This window comes from Symphalangus syndactylus, chromosome X (genome assembly GCF_028878055.3).
Source record: "Symphalangus syndactylus isolate Jambi chromosome X, NHGRI_mSymSyn1-v2.1_pri, whole genome shotgun sequence".
Lineage (NCBI taxonomy): Eukaryota > Metazoa > Chordata > Mammalia > Primates > Hylobatidae > Symphalangus > Symphalangus syndactylus.
Genome location: NC_072447.2, coordinates 92,257,290 through 92,274,463, shown reverse-complemented (window position 1 = coordinate 92,274,463; position 17,174 = coordinate 92,257,290). Strand labels below are relative to the sequence as shown.

General features: G+C 36.5%; 1 protein-coding gene across 1 annotated transcript in view; it reads right to left on the bottom strand.

The window, feature by feature from the left end:
• Window positions 1–17,174, bottom strand: part of DACH2 (dachshund family transcription factor 2) — a 688,870-nt gene that overhangs the window by 132,519 nt on the left and 539,177 nt on the right. Inside the window, exon 5 of the mRNA XM_055268433.1 lies at window positions 9,878–10,036. Within this exon, the coding sequence (XP_055124408.1) occupies window positions 9,878–10,036 (159 nt within the window). The remainder of the gene's footprint in view (window positions 1–9,877; window positions 10,037–17,174) is intronic.

Sequence of the window (17,174 nt, the reverse complement as noted above, 5' to 3'; positions counted from 1 at the left end):
TTGAAGGTCCAGTGAATTTGGCGTTCAATCCATCTAGCCCTGGGCTTTTGTTTCACTGGCAATTTTTAAATTAGTGATTCAATCTCATTGCCTGTTATTGGTCTGTAGAGGATTTCTAGTTCTTCCTGATTCAAGCTAGGAGGGTTGTATGTTTCCAGGAATTCATTCATTTCCTCTAGGTTTTCTAGTTTGTGTACATAGAGGTGGTCATAGTAGTCTCAAATAATCTTTTGAATTTCTGTGGTGTTGGTAGTAATAGCTCCATTTTTACTTCTAATTGAGCTTTTTTGAATCATCTCTCTTCTTTTCTTGATTAATCTACCTAATGTTCTATTGATTTTGTTTATCTTTTCATAGAACCAACTTTTTCTTTAATTGATCTTTTTCATAGATTTTGTTTCAATTTTATTTAGTTCTGCTCTAATCCTTGTTATTTCTTTTCTTCTGCTAGCTTTGGGTTTGGTTTGGGCTAGTTGCTCTAGTTCCTTGAGGTGTGATGTTAGGTTGTTAATTTGTGACCTTTCGATGTAGGCATCTAGCACCATAAACCTTCCTCTTCACACTGTTTTTCTTTCTATATCCCAGCTGTTTTAATAACTTGTGTCACTATTATCATTCATTTTGAATATTTTTTAAATTTCCATCTTGATTTTATTGTCAAACCAAAAATCTTTCAAGAGCAGATTGTTTAATTTGCATGTTCTTCTATAGTGTTGAGGGTTCCTTTGGCAGTTGATTTCTAGTTTTATTCCACTGTGGCCTGAGAAGATATTTCATATAACTTTGATTTTTAAAAAACGTATTGAGACTTCTTTAACTTTTATTTTAGGTTCAGGTGTATATGTGTAGATTTGTTATATAGGTAAACTGTGTGTCATGTGGGTTTGGTGTATAGACTATTTCCTCATACAAGTAATAAGCATAGTACCCAATAGGTATTTTTTCTGTTCATCTCCCTCCTTACACCCTCCACCCTCCAGTAGGCCCAAGTGTCTGTTGTTTTCCTCTTTGTATCCATGTGTTCTCACGGTTTAGCTCTCACTTTTGAGTGAGAATAAGTTGTATTTGGTTTTCTGTTCATGCATTAGTTTCTTAGGGTAATGGCCTCCAGTTCCATCCATGCTGCTGCAGAGGACATGATCTAATTCTGTTTTATGGCTGTGTAGTATTCCATGGTGTGTATGTACAACACTTCCTTTATCTAGTCTACTGTTGATGGGAATTTGGGTTAATTTCATGATGTAGAATTATGTCATCTGCATTAGGGATAGTTTGACATCCTCTCTTCCTTTTTGGATGCCTTTGATTTCTTCCCCCTGCCTGATTGCTCTGGCCAGGACTTCCAGTACTATGTTGAATAAGAGTGGTGAGATAAGGCATCCTTGTCTTGTGCTGGTTTTCAAGGGGAATGTTTCCAGCTTTTGCCAGTTCAGTGTGATGTTGGCTGTGGGTTTGTCAGAGATGGCTCTTATTATTTTGCGGTAGCTCCTTCAATGCCTAGTTTACTGAGGGTTTTTAACATGAAGGGATCTTCAATTTTACCAAAAGCCTTTTGTGCATCTATTGAGATAACCATGTGGTTTTTGTTTTTACTTCTCTTTATATGATGAATCACATGTATTTATTTGCATATGTTGAAACAACCTTGGATGCCAGGGATAAAGCATACTTGATCATGGTGGATTAGCTTTTTATGTGTTGCTCAATTTGGTTTGCTAGTATTTTCTTGAAGATTTTTCCATCTGTGTTCATCAAGGATATTGTCCTGAAGTTTTCTTTTTACCTTTTACTGTTTTTGGTGTGCATCTGCAAGGATTTGGTATCAGGATGATCCTGGCCTCATAGAACAAGTTAGAAAGGTCCCTCCTCCTCAATTTTTTTGGAATATTTTCTGTATAAATAGTACCAGCCCTTCTTTGTGCATCTAATATAATTCAGCTGTGAATCCATTTAGTCCCTGGCTTTTCTTGTTTGGTAGACTTTTTATTACTGCTTCAATTTTGGAACTCATTATTGGTCTGTTCAGATATTCCATTTCTTTTTCGTTCAGTCTTGGGAGGTTGTATATTTTCAGGAATATATAAATTTCTTCTAGATTTTCCAGTTTTTGTGCATAGAGGTATTTATAGTAAGTCTCTGAGGATTTTTTGTATTTCTGTAGGTTAGTGGTAATGTCCCCTTTGTCATTTGCAATTGTGTTTATTTGGATTTTCTCTCTTTTGTATCTTTGTTAGTCTAGTTAGTGGCTTATGTTATCTCATTAATTTTTTCAAAGAACAAAATCATGGATTCCTTTTTTCTTACTGGGGTTAGATAAAAAAAAGAGCATTACATAATAATAAAGGGTATAATTCACCAAGAAGACCTAACTATCCTAAATAAATATGCACCCAACAGTGGAGCACCCAGATTCATAAAGCAAGTTCTTAGAGAACTATGATGAAACTTGGATTTACACACAATAATAGTGAGAGACTTCAACATTATACTGACAGTATTGGACAAATCATCAAAGCATAAAATTAACAAAGATATTCAAGACCTGAACTCACACTTGACCAAATGGGCCTAATACACATTTACAGAACTCTCCAACCAAAGACAACAAAATACACATTCTTCTCATCTGCACATGCACGTACTTTAAAAGTGACCACATAATCAAATATAAAAAAAATCTCAGAAAACTGAGAAAAAAAGAAATCATACTAACATTGACCACATGATCAAACATAAAACAATCTTCAGCAAATTGAAAAAAGTGAAATTATACCAGCCACACTTGGACAGCACGATAGTAAAAATAGAAATCAATACTAAAAAATTCAATCATATAATTACATGGAAATTAAACAACCTGCTCCCAAATGACTTTTGGGTAAATAATAAAATTAAGGCAGAAATCAAGAAATTCTTTGAGACTAATGAGACCAAAGATAGTATATATGACAATCTTTGGGACACAGCTAAGTCAGTGTTAGTATTGAAGTTTATAGCATTATATGCCTACATAAAATAGTTTGAAAGATCTCACATTAACAACCTAATCTCACAACTAGAGAAACTGGAGAAGCATGAGCAAACCAACCCCAAACATGTCAGAAGAAAAAAATAATCAAAAGCTGAGCTGAACTGAAATAAATTGTACATGTTTTTTGGCCAATCATATGGGCTGACATGGTTTGGCTCTGTGTCCCCATCCAAATCTCATCTTGAATTGTATTCCCATAATTCCCATGTGTTTTGGGAGGGACCCAGTGGGAGATAATTGAATCATGGGAGTGGTTTCTCCCATACTGTTCTCATGGTAGTGAATAAGTCTCACAAGATCTGATGGTTTCATAAGGATAAACCCCTTTACTTGGTTCTCATTCTCTCTCTTGCCACCGCCATGTAAGAAGAGCCTTTCACCTTCCACCATGATTGTGAGGTCTCTTTAACCATGTGGAAGTGTAAGTCCAGTAAATCTTCTTTTGTAAATTGCCCAGCCTTGGGTATGTCTTTACCAGCAGCGTGAAAATGGACTAATCCATGGTCTGTCTTAGAGAATGTGCCATGTGCTGATGAGAAGAATGTAAATTCTGCATTTATTGGGTAAAATGTTCTGTAAATGCTTTTAGGTCCGTTTGTTCTAGAGTTCAGTTTAAGTCCTTGTTCACTTTCTGCTTTGATGCTCCGTCTAGTTCTGTCAGTGGAGTGTTGAAGACGCTCACTATGATTGTGCTGCTGTCTACCTCTTTTCCTAGGTTTAGTAGTAACTGTTTTATGAATCTGGGAGCTTCAGAGTTAGGTGCAGGTATATTTAGGAATGTAATATCTTCTTATTGGATGTATCCTTTTATCAATATATTAATATAATGACCTTCTTTGTCTTTTCTTCACTGCTTTTGCTTTACAGTCTGTTTTATCTGATATAAGAATTGCTACTCCTGCTTATGTTGTTTTTATTATTTGAACAGACCATTATGTGTTAGATTAAGAATTTTTATAAATTGGCTGGGCATGGTGGCTCATGCCTGTATTCCCAGCACTCTGGGAGGCCAAGACAGGCAGGTCTGTTGAGCCCAGGAATTCAAGACCAGCCTAGGCAGAATGGCAAAACCCTGTTTCTACTAAAAAATACAAAGGTTAGCTAGGAGTGGTGGCACATGCCTGTAGTCCCAGCTACTGGGGGGTGGAGGGGGTTAGCTGAGAGGCTCACCTGAGCCTGGGAGGTCAAGGCTGCAGTGAGCCATGATCACACCACTACACTGGGTGACAGAGTGAGACCCTGTAAAAAAAACAAACTAACAAAACAAAAAGAAGAAATTAAAAAAAATTAATTTATCTAAATTTATTCCTCCTCTAGTGCTCTTCCTTTCTTTACATAAATCAAACTTTCCAACCTACACAATTTTCTTTTTTTCTGAAGACGTTTCAATGTTTCTTGTGATGCAGGTCTACTGGTATGGTAACAAATTACCTCAATTTTTGTTTGAGAAATTTTTATTTCTCGTTTACTTTAAAAGGGAAATTTTCCTGGAGACAGAATTCTAGGTTTGTGGGGTTTTACATATATATTTTTTAATTCTTGTGGTTAGATAGTAGGGGTATACATTTATGGTGTTTTCTTTTTCAACACTCTAAATATTTCATTCTGCTCTCTTTCTGTTTGCCTGGTTTCTAAAGAGAAGTCCAGTGTAATTATTATCTTTGTTTCTGTATGAAAATAAAATTTTTTTCTCTGTCTTCTTTCAAGATTTTCTTTTTGTGATTGGTTTTCTGCAGTTGGAATATGATATGGGTATTTGCAGATTTTGGTATTTATCCTACTTAGTGTTTGCTGAACAATTTGTGGTTTGGTGTTTCTCATTAATTTTGGAAAACTCTCAGTCGTTGTTATTTCAAATATGTCTTCTGTTCTTTTATCTTTTTCTTCTCTTTGTCACACAGTTCTTAGTCCACTCTGTTATTTTATTTCAGTCATCGTTTCTCTTTTTTCAGCTTGGGAAGTATGTGTTGAAACATCGTCAAGCTTACTGATTCTTTCCTTGGCTCTGTGTATTCTATGGATGATTTCATATAAGATACTCTTCATTTTGTTGGAGTTCTTTTTTTTTTTTATTCCTAGCATTTTCTTTTGATTTTTTCTTAGGGTTTCCACCTTTCTGATTAACTATCTCACGTGTTCTGTATGATGTTCATTTTTTCCATTCTCTTAGTATATTAGTTGTTTTTTTAAGTTCTCAGTCTGATAATTCTAAAATATCAGCTATGTTTGAATTTGGTTCTGTTGTTTGCTCTGTCTCTTCAGATTGTGTTACTTGATTTTGTTTATGTCTGCATTTTTTTTCGTTTAAAGCCAGAAATGATGTATTAGGAGATACTGAAGTAAATAGGCCTTTGGTGATAGGTTTTATGCTGATCTGGCTGGGAGTTAGGCTATTATAAATGCTTGCTCTACCTGTGGCATTAGTGTCTAAATTTTCCTCTAGTCTTGTTTCTCTCCTCCTTATTTTTGCTTCTCTCTAGAGAACCTGTCATAAATAGGGTCTGAAAATTCCAGCTCTTTAACCTGTAATCCCCCTTTGTTATACAGGGGCACTACTGTGGTGATAGTTAAATGTGAGCGAACATTCTATAATCTTATGATTAGGTCTTAGTCCCTTAGTGAGCCTGTATCCTTGGGCTGTGACTTTCACAAGTGATTTTTAGCTCCCATAAGTCCTTAGGTGAGACAGGAGGCTTAACGCTGCTGGAATTGTCTGTTCTTTTCCCCTCACATAAAAGTTAGAGGGTGTTGGAGGTTAGTATATCCCTTTCCCCAGGTCAGTTAGGCTCTAGCAAAACCAAGTAGTTTACGCTCTGGTAAAATAGTTTTCTTTGAGGACGGGCCTTCAGGAGAACAGAGCACTATGAGCATATTTCAAAGCTGTTACTTTTCCTTTCCCCTTGCTAGAAACATGAGGGGAATTTTCTCATATCTTCACCCTGAGAATCTGGTAAGGCTCCTAGAAATAAAACTCATGAAAGTGTAGGGGCCCCATAAGACAGGGCCCCCATGAGTTTTTGTCTCTCGAGCTAGATCTACAGTGAGTCTCCTGCAATTACTCAATTATCTTTTTTTGTTTGTTTGTTTTTGTTTTTTAATTTTATTATTATTATACTTTAAGTTTTAGGGTACATGTGCACAATGTGCAGGTTTGTTACATATGTATACATGTGCCATGTTGGTGTGCTGCACCCATTAACTCATCACCTAGCATTAGGTATATCTCCTAATGCTATCCCTCCCCCCTCCCCCCACCTCACAACAGTCCCCGGAGTGTGATGTTCCCCTTCCTGTGTCCACGTGTTCTCACTGCTCAATTCCCATCTATGAGTGAGAATATGTGGTGTTTGGTTTTTTGTCCTTGCAATAGTTTACTGAGAATGATGGTTTCCAGTTTCATCCGTGTCCCTACAAAGGGCATGAACTCATCATTTTTTATGTCTGCATAGTATTCCATGGTGTATATGTGCCACATTTTCTTAATCCAGTCTATCGTTGTTGGACATTTGGGTTGGTTCCAAGTCTTTGCTATTGTGAATAGTGCTGCAATAAACATATGTGTGCATGTGTCTTTAGAGCAGCATGATCTATAATCCTTTGGGTATATACCCAGTAATGGGATGGCTGGGTCAAATGGTATTTCTAGTTCTAGATCCCTGAGGAATCGCCACACTGACTTCCACAATGGTTGAACTAGTTTACAGTCCCACCAACAGTGTAAAAGTGTTCCTATTTCTCCACATCCTCTCCAGCACCTGTTGTTTCCTGACTTTTTAATGATGGCCATTCTAACTGGTGTGAGATGGTATCTCATTGTGCTTTCCATTTGCATTTCTCTGATGGCCAGTGATGATGAGCATTTTTTCATGTGTTTTTTGGCTGCATAATGTCTTCTTTTGAGAAGTGTCTGTTCATGTCCTTTGCCCACTTTTTGATGGGGTTGTTTGTTTTTTTCTTGTAAATTTGTTTGAGTTCATTGTAGATTCTGGATATTAGCCCTTTGTCAGATGAGTAGGTTGCGAAAATTTTCTCCCATTCTTTAGGTTGCCTGTTCACTCTGATGGTAGTTTCTTTTGCTGTGCAGAAGCTCTTTAGTTTAATTACATCCCATTTGTCAATTTTGGGTTTTGTTGCCATTGCTTTTGGTGTTTTAGACATGAAGTCCTTGCCCGTGCCTATGTCCTGAATGGTATTGCCTAGGTTTTCTTCTAGGGTTTTGATGGTTTTAGGTCTAACATGTAAGTCTTTAATCCATCTTGAATTAATTTCTGTATAAAGTGTAAGGAAGGGATCCAGTTTCAGCTTTCTACATATGGCTAGCCAGTTTTCCCAGCACCATTTATTAAATAGGGAATCCTTTCATCATTGCTTGTTTTTGTCAGGTCTGTCAAAGATCAGATAGTTGTAGATATGTGGTGTTATTTGTGAGGGCTCTGTTCTGTTCCATTGATCTATATCTCTGTTTTGGTACCAGTACCATGCTGTTTTGTTTACTGTAGACTTGTAGTATACTTTGAAGTCAGGTAGCGTGATGCCTCCAGCTTTGTTCTTTTGGCTTAGGATTGACTTGGTGACGCAGGCTCTTTTTTGGTTCCATATGAACTTTAGTTTTTTCCAATTCTGTGAAGAAAGTCATTGGTAGCTTGATGGGGATGGCATTGAATCTATAAATGACCTTGGGCAGTATGGCCATTTTCACGATATTGATTCTTCCAACCCATGAGCATGGAATGTTCTTCCATTTGTTTGTATCCTCTTTTATTTCACTGAGCAGTGGTTTGTAGTTCTCCTTGAAGAGATCCTTCACGCCCCTTGTAAGTTGGATTCCTAGGTATTTTATTCCCTTTGAAGCAATTGTGAATGGGAGTTCACTCATGATTTGGCTGTTTGTCTGTTATTGGTGTATAAGAATGCTTGTGATTTTTGTACATTGATTTTGTATCCTGAGACTTTGCTGAAGTTGCTTATCAGCTTGAGGAGATTTTGAGCTGAGATCAATTATCTTTTAAATGCTTCTACCAGGATCTAGCTGTGGCTTCTTCTCCTTATGAGCTGTGCTGCCTTTCTCTCTAGTTTCCAGCATGGTGGGGCTCTGTGACCTCAAACTCTGGTGGCTTTAATAAGAGTTAGTGATTTTCAGATTGTTTATCTTTTTTCTAGTTGCAAGGATGGGAGTAATGACTTCCAAGCTCTTTATATGTCAGACTAGAGGCCAAAGTCTTCTAAATTACCCTCTTTATAACCTGAATCTACTTTAATCAGTCCTTTTTTAACTTTTCATAACATAATATTTATAACTTTTCTGGCATTCATTTCATTTGCTTTTGCTTAACATTTCATTTTGTATGGGACATTTTATGCTTGAGATTATAACCACTTTAAAGTAACACACCATAACTTTATTTTTGTATGCTTAATAACTGACCAATTTCACTAAGATTTGGAACATCATATTAAAATGTCTTAGAATTCCTCTGTTGCCTTAATCCTAAGGTAGAATGGGAGAATAAAAGCGTCAGGGAAGAGAGTAATGAAACCCTGTCCTGGATTATCCGTTTGTAAGAAAAGTAAGATACATACAAAAGTAATATACACAAGATCTGCTTTGCTGCAGAAAGACTGGTGAGTCTTTGAAGTCCCTAAAATGTCATCTAAACCTGAATTTGTATACATTAGCTGTAGTGTGATTGCTAAGTAATAATACTACTTGTGATATATATAGTACTTACTATGTGCAATTCACTGTTAACATATTTCACTTTATTATTCTGAGACCTCACGGTGACCTTAAGTGGATGTATTTTTTTTTTTTTTTTTTTTTTTTTTTTTTTTTTTTGAGACGGAGTCTCGCTCTGTCGCCCAGGCTAGAGTGCAGTGGCGCGATCTCGGCTCACTGCAAGCTCCGCCTCCCGGGTTCACGCCATTCTCCTGCCTCAGCCTCTCCGAGTAGCTGGGACTACAGGCGCCCGCCACCGCGCCCGGCTAATTTTTTGTATTTTTAGTAGAGACGGGGTTTCACCGTGGTCTCGATCTCCTGACCTCGTGATCTGCCCGCCTCGGCCTCCCAAAGTGCTGGGATTACAAGCGTGAGCCACCGCGCCCGGCCAAGTGGATGTATTTTTATCCACAGTTCATAGTTGTGGATATTAAGACTTGGAAAGGTTAGGTGACTTCTCCAATGTCTAACAATGATGTAGAATTCAAAACATGTGGCTGGGTGTGGTGGCTCACATCTGTAATCCCAGCACTTTGGGAGGCCTAGGCGGGTGGATCACCTGAGGTCAGGAGTTCAAGACCAGCCTGGCCAGCATGGTGAAACCCTGCCTTTACTAAAAATACAAAAAAATTTAGGTGGTCCTGGTGGCAGATGCCTGTAATCCCAGCTACTTGGGAGGCTGAGGCAGGAGAATTGCTTGAACCAGAAGGTGGAGGTTGGAATGAGCCAAGATCACGCCATTGCACTCCAGCCTGGGCGACAAGAGCAAAACTCCATAAAAAAAAAAAAAAAAAGAATTCAAAACATGTGGAATTCAAACACAAGTTTGTGTGACTTTAGCCAATATTCTTAACTACTGTGCTACATAGCCTCCAATGTACCTCTAATTATGTACCTCTACTTTCCACGTACCTGCCATGTACCCTTACATGTATTTAAGATTTAACCATTTAATATCAGAAGGGGAGGTAAAGAGGGAAAGTGAGTCCCTCTTTACCTCCCCTTCTGATATTAAATTGTTAAACCTTATTGAAGAAAAATAGACTAAGCCCTGCCAGCCAAAGGTTTCTAGTAGGTCTTGGATAGTATTTTGTTCAACACACCCGGTTTTGTGAGGACAGTATACATACTATTGGTTAGCAGGTGGTTCTGCTGCAGTGGATTGAAGGTTGGAGCACCCCCAACGCCTGGCTGGCCAGCTAGGGCTGCATGAGCAATTCCATGTTGGGGTCCAGGTGCAGCAAATGGAGACTGCATCTTATCCTTATCCCAGGAGGATTCACTTCCACCTGAAAAATATTCATATAAACATATTTCAACTTGACAACTTTCCATTAGAAGGCTTTTTAAAATTCCCTTTTAGGACTGTAATCATGAATACTACCTCTTAGAAAATTATTATTGAACACAGTTAACTTATTTTTATGACAGTTTCAAAAAGTTTCAATAGTCTAGAGATGTAAGCTGCCTCTGGGAAGGCCAAATCATTCTCAATAATAGTATAGGCACTCTTGACTTGCCGGTAGTCTCAACAAATCTGGAATCATAACGAATAGCTTTTAGAAGCACTTACATGTTGAGGAACATTAATTGACCACCACTGTCTTTTATTCTAAACCTTTAACATACACATACTATATTTTAAAGGACTGTACTGATCACTGAAAAAGAACACACTCATTTGTAAGAGCATGATAACATGCAAAAATACATGGTAAGAAATAAAATGATCTTTTCTTCTCAGGTCACTCAGAGAAGCAAATCTGTTCATACACACTAGAGTTTTGTGTAAAATAAGCTGGACAAAAATAGGAAACCATTGCTTCCAATTTGAAATTATACTTACCTTGATCCTTCATGCTAGAGAGTGAGGTAAAGTGTGTATAAATGTAGAATACTATATTATCATGATCTACATTGGCATAGCTATTTTATCTGGTATCTAGCATACTATGGGGGATAGAACCATTGCTTAAAACCATATAGAAACCAAACAATAATTTCCAGGACATTCTTTCAAGAGAATACTTTAAACAGGGGAGTAAAGGGTGGGATTCCAATCACTGCAGGAGCAGATAGTCTGGCTTTAGAAAACAAAATGGTTGTGCAGGCAGCTCCATCTATTTGCTTGATGTGCTTCATTCATTCAGGGGTCAGTGGTTCTGCCTCCATTCCCATGCTGGGACTGCAACATTAGCACTCTACCTGGCTGACACCATCCCACTTACTGCCTAAAACTCTGACATTGTTTTTTGTGGGGTTTAGGCTTGGGAGTCTTGGGAGCTCAGTAAAATATGTATATTTAATTTTTTTTTAAGGTAGAAAAATCAACATACTCATATCCACAACACTGAATATTGTGATTATTTTCACTTCTTTGAGTTCTCGCCCACACTTTGTTCATATGGATACCCATTTTTACATTATAAGCAGTCTGTCATGTTGCTTCAGGTATCATATCTACAAAGTGTAATGACTATTAAACACTGGACTTTGTTTCCAATTGTCACTATTATAGTCTACATTATAACAAAAACATTCATTTAAATTATTTCCTTAGAATCAGTTAATTCCCTGAGTGGAATTTGAGTCAAAGGGGACAAACATTTTTATACTTTTATTTCAAAAAACCACATTTGCAAAAGCAGTTTTGAGAGTTGTAAACTTTTCAGGGAAATGTCTTCAGGCCCAATTGGTATTCCTCCTCAAAATTTAACATTTATTCAAGCAAATTACATGCTAAGAATCTCTGAAAGGATTGTTTAACCTTCCTGTCCACTCATCCACTTTTACCCCAGTTCTGAAGAGGAAGAACCTTACTCCAGTCCTCCTCTTCAGTACTCTTTCAAGCTCTTTTGTGGCCAATGTTAATCTCTAATCCAAAAGTGAGAGTCTTGACTAGCCTCCAACTAGATGAGCTGAGATAAGGAAACACCAGATTCTAGCACAGTATATGCAAAGATTGAAGGGTTTCTGGTCCTGCTGATATGGACACAGATTTTCCAATCAAATGTGGGAAGAAATTAGCAGTTACTTGTTGGGGTCCTGCTATAAGCCATTCAGATAAGATGCATGAAACTTAGTAGGTAGGAAATTTGGTTGAATTTGATAGACTGGTTTAATGGACCAGAAATCATTCCCTTGATCATGTGGAGGTCTGCTATGTTCATTGAAAACATGCAATACTTCTACGATTACCACTTGCTCTCTCTTTTCATCCAGATGTTGGCTGTTGTATAGCATGTGCTTAAGAGCAGAGAGGTAATTTATGGTTTGGTGCATTAACATACTTTAGTGTTAACAAATTTGAAATTTCAATTAAAATCAATAAGACATTGTTATACTGTAATGAAGAGAGATGGTGGGGGAAGGGAGTATTTTAATAAACTATGAAAGTAACCACTGCAACACTGAGAATTCTTTATAGAAACATTAGGCCAATAAACATGATTAATACCAGAAAATGCAAAAATTTGAACGATCATTTGCTGAGCAAAAATGGAAGCACTACATCATTTTAGCACTATGTTCAAGATATGAATTACCTCACCATTGCAGAACTGTCATTTATAAAATGAGCAAAATATTGACAAAGGAAGATACATTTAGAAGACATTAAATTATACCATATGATAATAATATAGTACTGCACTATCACAGCAGCAACAGCAACACAGCAATATTGGAGCTGAGATTATATCAATATTTATTTTATAAATTTAAAACTGTTTAGTCTACATTTAATATTAAATGGTACATTAGGTAGTATTCTCATGGTTTGTGCATCACATTTTCCAAATAAGCTTGAATAGAAATGTTTTTAAAATCTTATCAAAGGATTTCAATGTGGTTTTGTGTATGTTTTGATGAGAACTTTGGATACACTTTTTCCAACAGCTCACACCTTTGTTAACTACTATGTTAATGATAGAAAAGGTGGGGCGGGGGGAGGTGGGAGGGATAGCATTAGGAGATATACCTAATGTATGACGAGTTAATGGGTGCAGCACACCAACATGGCACGTTGTAACAAACTTGCACGTTGTGCACATGTACCCTAGAACTTAAAGTATAATAATAATAAAAAAAGAAAAGGTAGTTTCCATCTCTTCCCACCTCCACCAAATGTGGATGTAAGTATTATCCTGCAATGTAAAGGCAACTGTATATGAATCGAGTGGCTGAGGAGTGTGGAACATTCTAGATATTTGGATTAGGATGTATTAATGCTCTGAACACATTTTTGTCTTTTGACCTAAATCTCTTATCATTTCTAAGTGTAAACATTAATTATGACTCAATCTGGAATGTTCAGTGGCCCCAATATTTGCATTTTTTATGCTTCTTTGTCAAGATGCAGTAATACCCACTGCCCTTAAAACTAGCAAAGTATTTTGACTAATCTAAGCTACAGTCAGCCTTTTATTAACCACTATTTTGAAGGCTTGGGTATCCACTTTCCTCATCCTATCTATCTGTCTGTCTGTCTACCTCCAAATGCAGTAGTTAGCTAAGGCTGCCACAGACAGGATGGCTTAAACAACAAGAATTTAATTTCGCACATTTCTGGAGGTCAGAAGTCCAAGATCATGGTTTTGGGAGGTTTAGTTTCTCCTGAGGCCTTCCTCTATGGTTTGCAGATGACTGGGTTTTCCCTATGTCCTCACATGCTCTTTCCTCTGTGCGAGTTCATCCTTGGTAACTCTTTTATGCACAAGTTTCCTCTTCTTATAAGAACTCCAAGTACACTGGATTAGAATCCACTCTAGGCCAGATTTATTTATCCATTTAAATTGTTATTATTTTTAATTTTTGTGGGTACAGAGTAGGTGTATATATTTATGGAGTGCCTGATATGTTTCGATACAGGCATGCAATGTGAAATAAGCACATCAAGGAGAATGAGGTATTCATCCCCCTCAATCATCTATCTTTTGAGTTACAAGCAATACAGTTAGATTCTTTATTTTAAAATACACTTAGTAACCTCCTTAAAAGCCTTAGCTACAAACATAGTCACATTTCAAAGTAACTAGGCGTTAGGGCTTCAATATCTGAATTTTAGGGGTACATGATTCAGCCCATAACACTAAAGTGTCGGAACCAGACCATACTAGCTTTGTGAGGGAATTCCTCCAATAAAGAGGAGAGAAACTGAACAGCATTTTTAACAAGGCATGACTAAGAGGCCGGCAGGGTAGGCAGTGGGTTTGGGAAAATAAAGTAACCTCTTTAAGTCTTCAAGAAATGTATTAAGTATAAACGTAACCCAACACAGTCCTAAGTATGTAAAGATAATGTAGAAAATGCAGCAAATCCTCATTAACTGAATAATTTATTTGAGCTTTTCCATATCAACTACTTATCACTGTTTTAGCATAATATTTAATAAAACTAAATTGATGACAATAAAGAGTGTAACACAATAAACAGTATTACAAGCAACTATTGCTACATTAACACTAATTAATTTAATCCCAACTTTACCAATAAGAAAGCTAGAGAGAACTACATTTTTTATAAGCCCTTACTTCGCAGAAATATATATTCTTAGTTAGAATCAGTGTAAGAACAATAAAGTGATTCGCTATGGGGAAACATTAATTTAACAAGGCATCTGACAAACTTCTATTGCTTTAGCCAGAAACTCTTTAGTTTGCAATTTAGACCTTTTTAAAAAACCTGTTTTAAAATGTTAGGGTTCCCAGAAGGTTATTTGTTTTTGTTGCATTTTCTTTGTAGGATAAATGGGTAGAGGACAGAGACCTATGAATCATGGGGACCTTACAACAGAAACATGGAATTTAAGACACAAAAAGGACCTTTTTATCCATTTAGTTAAAAATAATAACTTGAAAATGGAGCAGAAGCATATTATGGGTGGGACCCAAAGCAGTATTTTAATCTTTTAATTTGCTAAAATTTTGTCTAATTGGCACTTCCACATTTCCCATTCTAATAACACAATGCTTACTATGGTCAGGTTTGTGAAAAGCAATAGCAAAGATCATTATGATGTGTTCCAAACAAACTAGCATAAGCCTACAAGCTAAAACACCCAAACACCAAAATGTTTCAAATGGATATAAAGGAAATCCAGCAGTAAGGCTCTAAATAAAAATTCCAAGCAATCATTCTTCATCTTAGCACCATGTTGTTAAGAATGAGTGAAGGAAGCTAATAAAATATTCACTGAAGAGAATCAAGACAATTTAGTAAACAGTCTTCCTCGTCCACCCATAGGGATCAGTGATCCTCTTTATAAACGCATAAGCTTTAATATCTGTAGGTTTGAGTTTCTAAGACTACTAGAATTGTGTGTCATACCCAAGAGTTTCATAATTTAAAAATGATCTCTGTCTTAGGAATTCAAGCTGAGTGTAACTTTTAATATTTTAGAGGAATACTATAGTAGCAGTTGCTACTATTTTTTGCAATGTACAAATTTAAAAGCCACCTACTAGGAAAAAATATATAAGGTAATTATTAAATTCAAAACTATGGCCTTGACTGTGAAAAATAGAAGTGTTTATAAAAAGCTGTACTTACACTGAAACTTTTGTAGCTACAACAAAACATATAAGTCAGATTATTTGAAAATATGGGTCTAAATTGATCATGTTTCCAGTAATCTTATATACATAAGGCAAAGAAGAAGCCATCAAATGGGAAGAGGTCTATGTAGCATATGGCCTAAATCGAGCTTGTTCTCTCAGCCATAGAATATTTGTTTAGCTAGAATCTTAGATAAATGCACATTGTTTGATGAATCTACACAGCATGAAGCATTTTGTAGTAGAAAAATATTTAAATCATAATTAAACCATTAAAGACTATTTTTTTCTAAATAATAATATAGTATAAGTGTATGTAGCGGGGAGGTGTACACACACACATATAGATACAAATTCAGGGTTTAGTATATTGTAAAGTGCTAACACATGAATGGAAAACGAGGCATGTATGTGTAGAGGTGCTATACTCTACAACCTTATCATATTATTCTTTTATTTGCTTTTCCTGTATGCATTCAGAAAATAGAATATTCAGCAGTTTACCAGACTGGTGACATCAGTAGTGCAATCATGCACTGTATCTGAAATTTGAACTGATATGGATAGAAAATAGATAACAACTATTTTAAAATATTGAGAAGGTCTCAACTAGTTTATCTCCTCTTTTACTTTACAACATTACCTAGGAAGAGCCATACCACAGGGTGATGGTCTAGGAATTTCAAGTTTAATCAGAGGTATAATAGCAGCTAATTGCTGAGCCTCTAGGGCTGCACTTGCCAATACAATAGCCACTAGTCACCTGTGGCTATTTAAATATAAGTTTTAATTAATTAAAATAAAGTAAAAAGAATGAAAAAATTCAGCTCCTCAGTTGCAATAATCACATTACAAGTGCTTAAAGGCCACATGCAGCTAGGGACTATCATATTGGGAAGTACAGATATTGATAATTTACTTCCTTGCAGAAAGTTATACTAGAAAGTGCTATCCTAGAGTTTAAGCAGTTTGTGTAAAACAATTTAAAACACAGGTATCTACAGCATCTTCAATTCAACATGTCTGAAACTAAATTGACCATTATTCAATGAAAGAGATCTTGCTCCTTTATTTCCCGTATCTGTTAGTGGCATAATGCAATTGTTTCAATGGGAAATTTTTGAGTACTTAACATGTGTCAGGTGCTATTTGCAGGTACTGAGAATATAGAAATAAAAGGCAAATCCCTTGCCTTCAAAGATCTCTCAGTCTAATAATAAGTATCATTATCATCTCTTAACCATTCACTCTGTACTTAAGTGGCCAAATTATCTGGAATTGACTTTACACTGGGTTCCCTTCCATTTCCACTGACACTGCTTTTGTTTGAACCCTCATTACTCTCTCACATTACAATCATCTCAAGAGACTTTTAACTGACTTTCCTACTACTAGCCTCACCTCCTCCAATTGGCCCTTGACATAATGACTGAAATAAACATGAAAAACAAAAATAAAGAAGATGGAATATCAGAAAGGACAATTCAAAAAGAAGAGAATAAAACTGAGCAGAGCAGTACCCAGGAAGAAAGAAAAGAATACCTTGGTTGCATGACCACAATGTTTATATACAAACCTTCAAAGCATTCCAAGAAATGTGCTAAGACTCTGAGAGAGTGTGATGGATGGACCAACATGCACTACAACTGTTGTATGAATACATAAGCATTATCTTCTTTCTTTTTTTTATTATACTTTAAGTTATGGGTTACATGTGCAGAATGTGCAGCTTTGATACATAGGTATACACTTGCCCTGGTGGTTTGCTGCACCTATCAACCCATCACCTACATTACGTATTTCTCCTAATGTTATCCCTCCCCTAGCCCCCACTCCCTGACAGGCCCGTGTGTGATGGTCTCCTCCCTGTGTC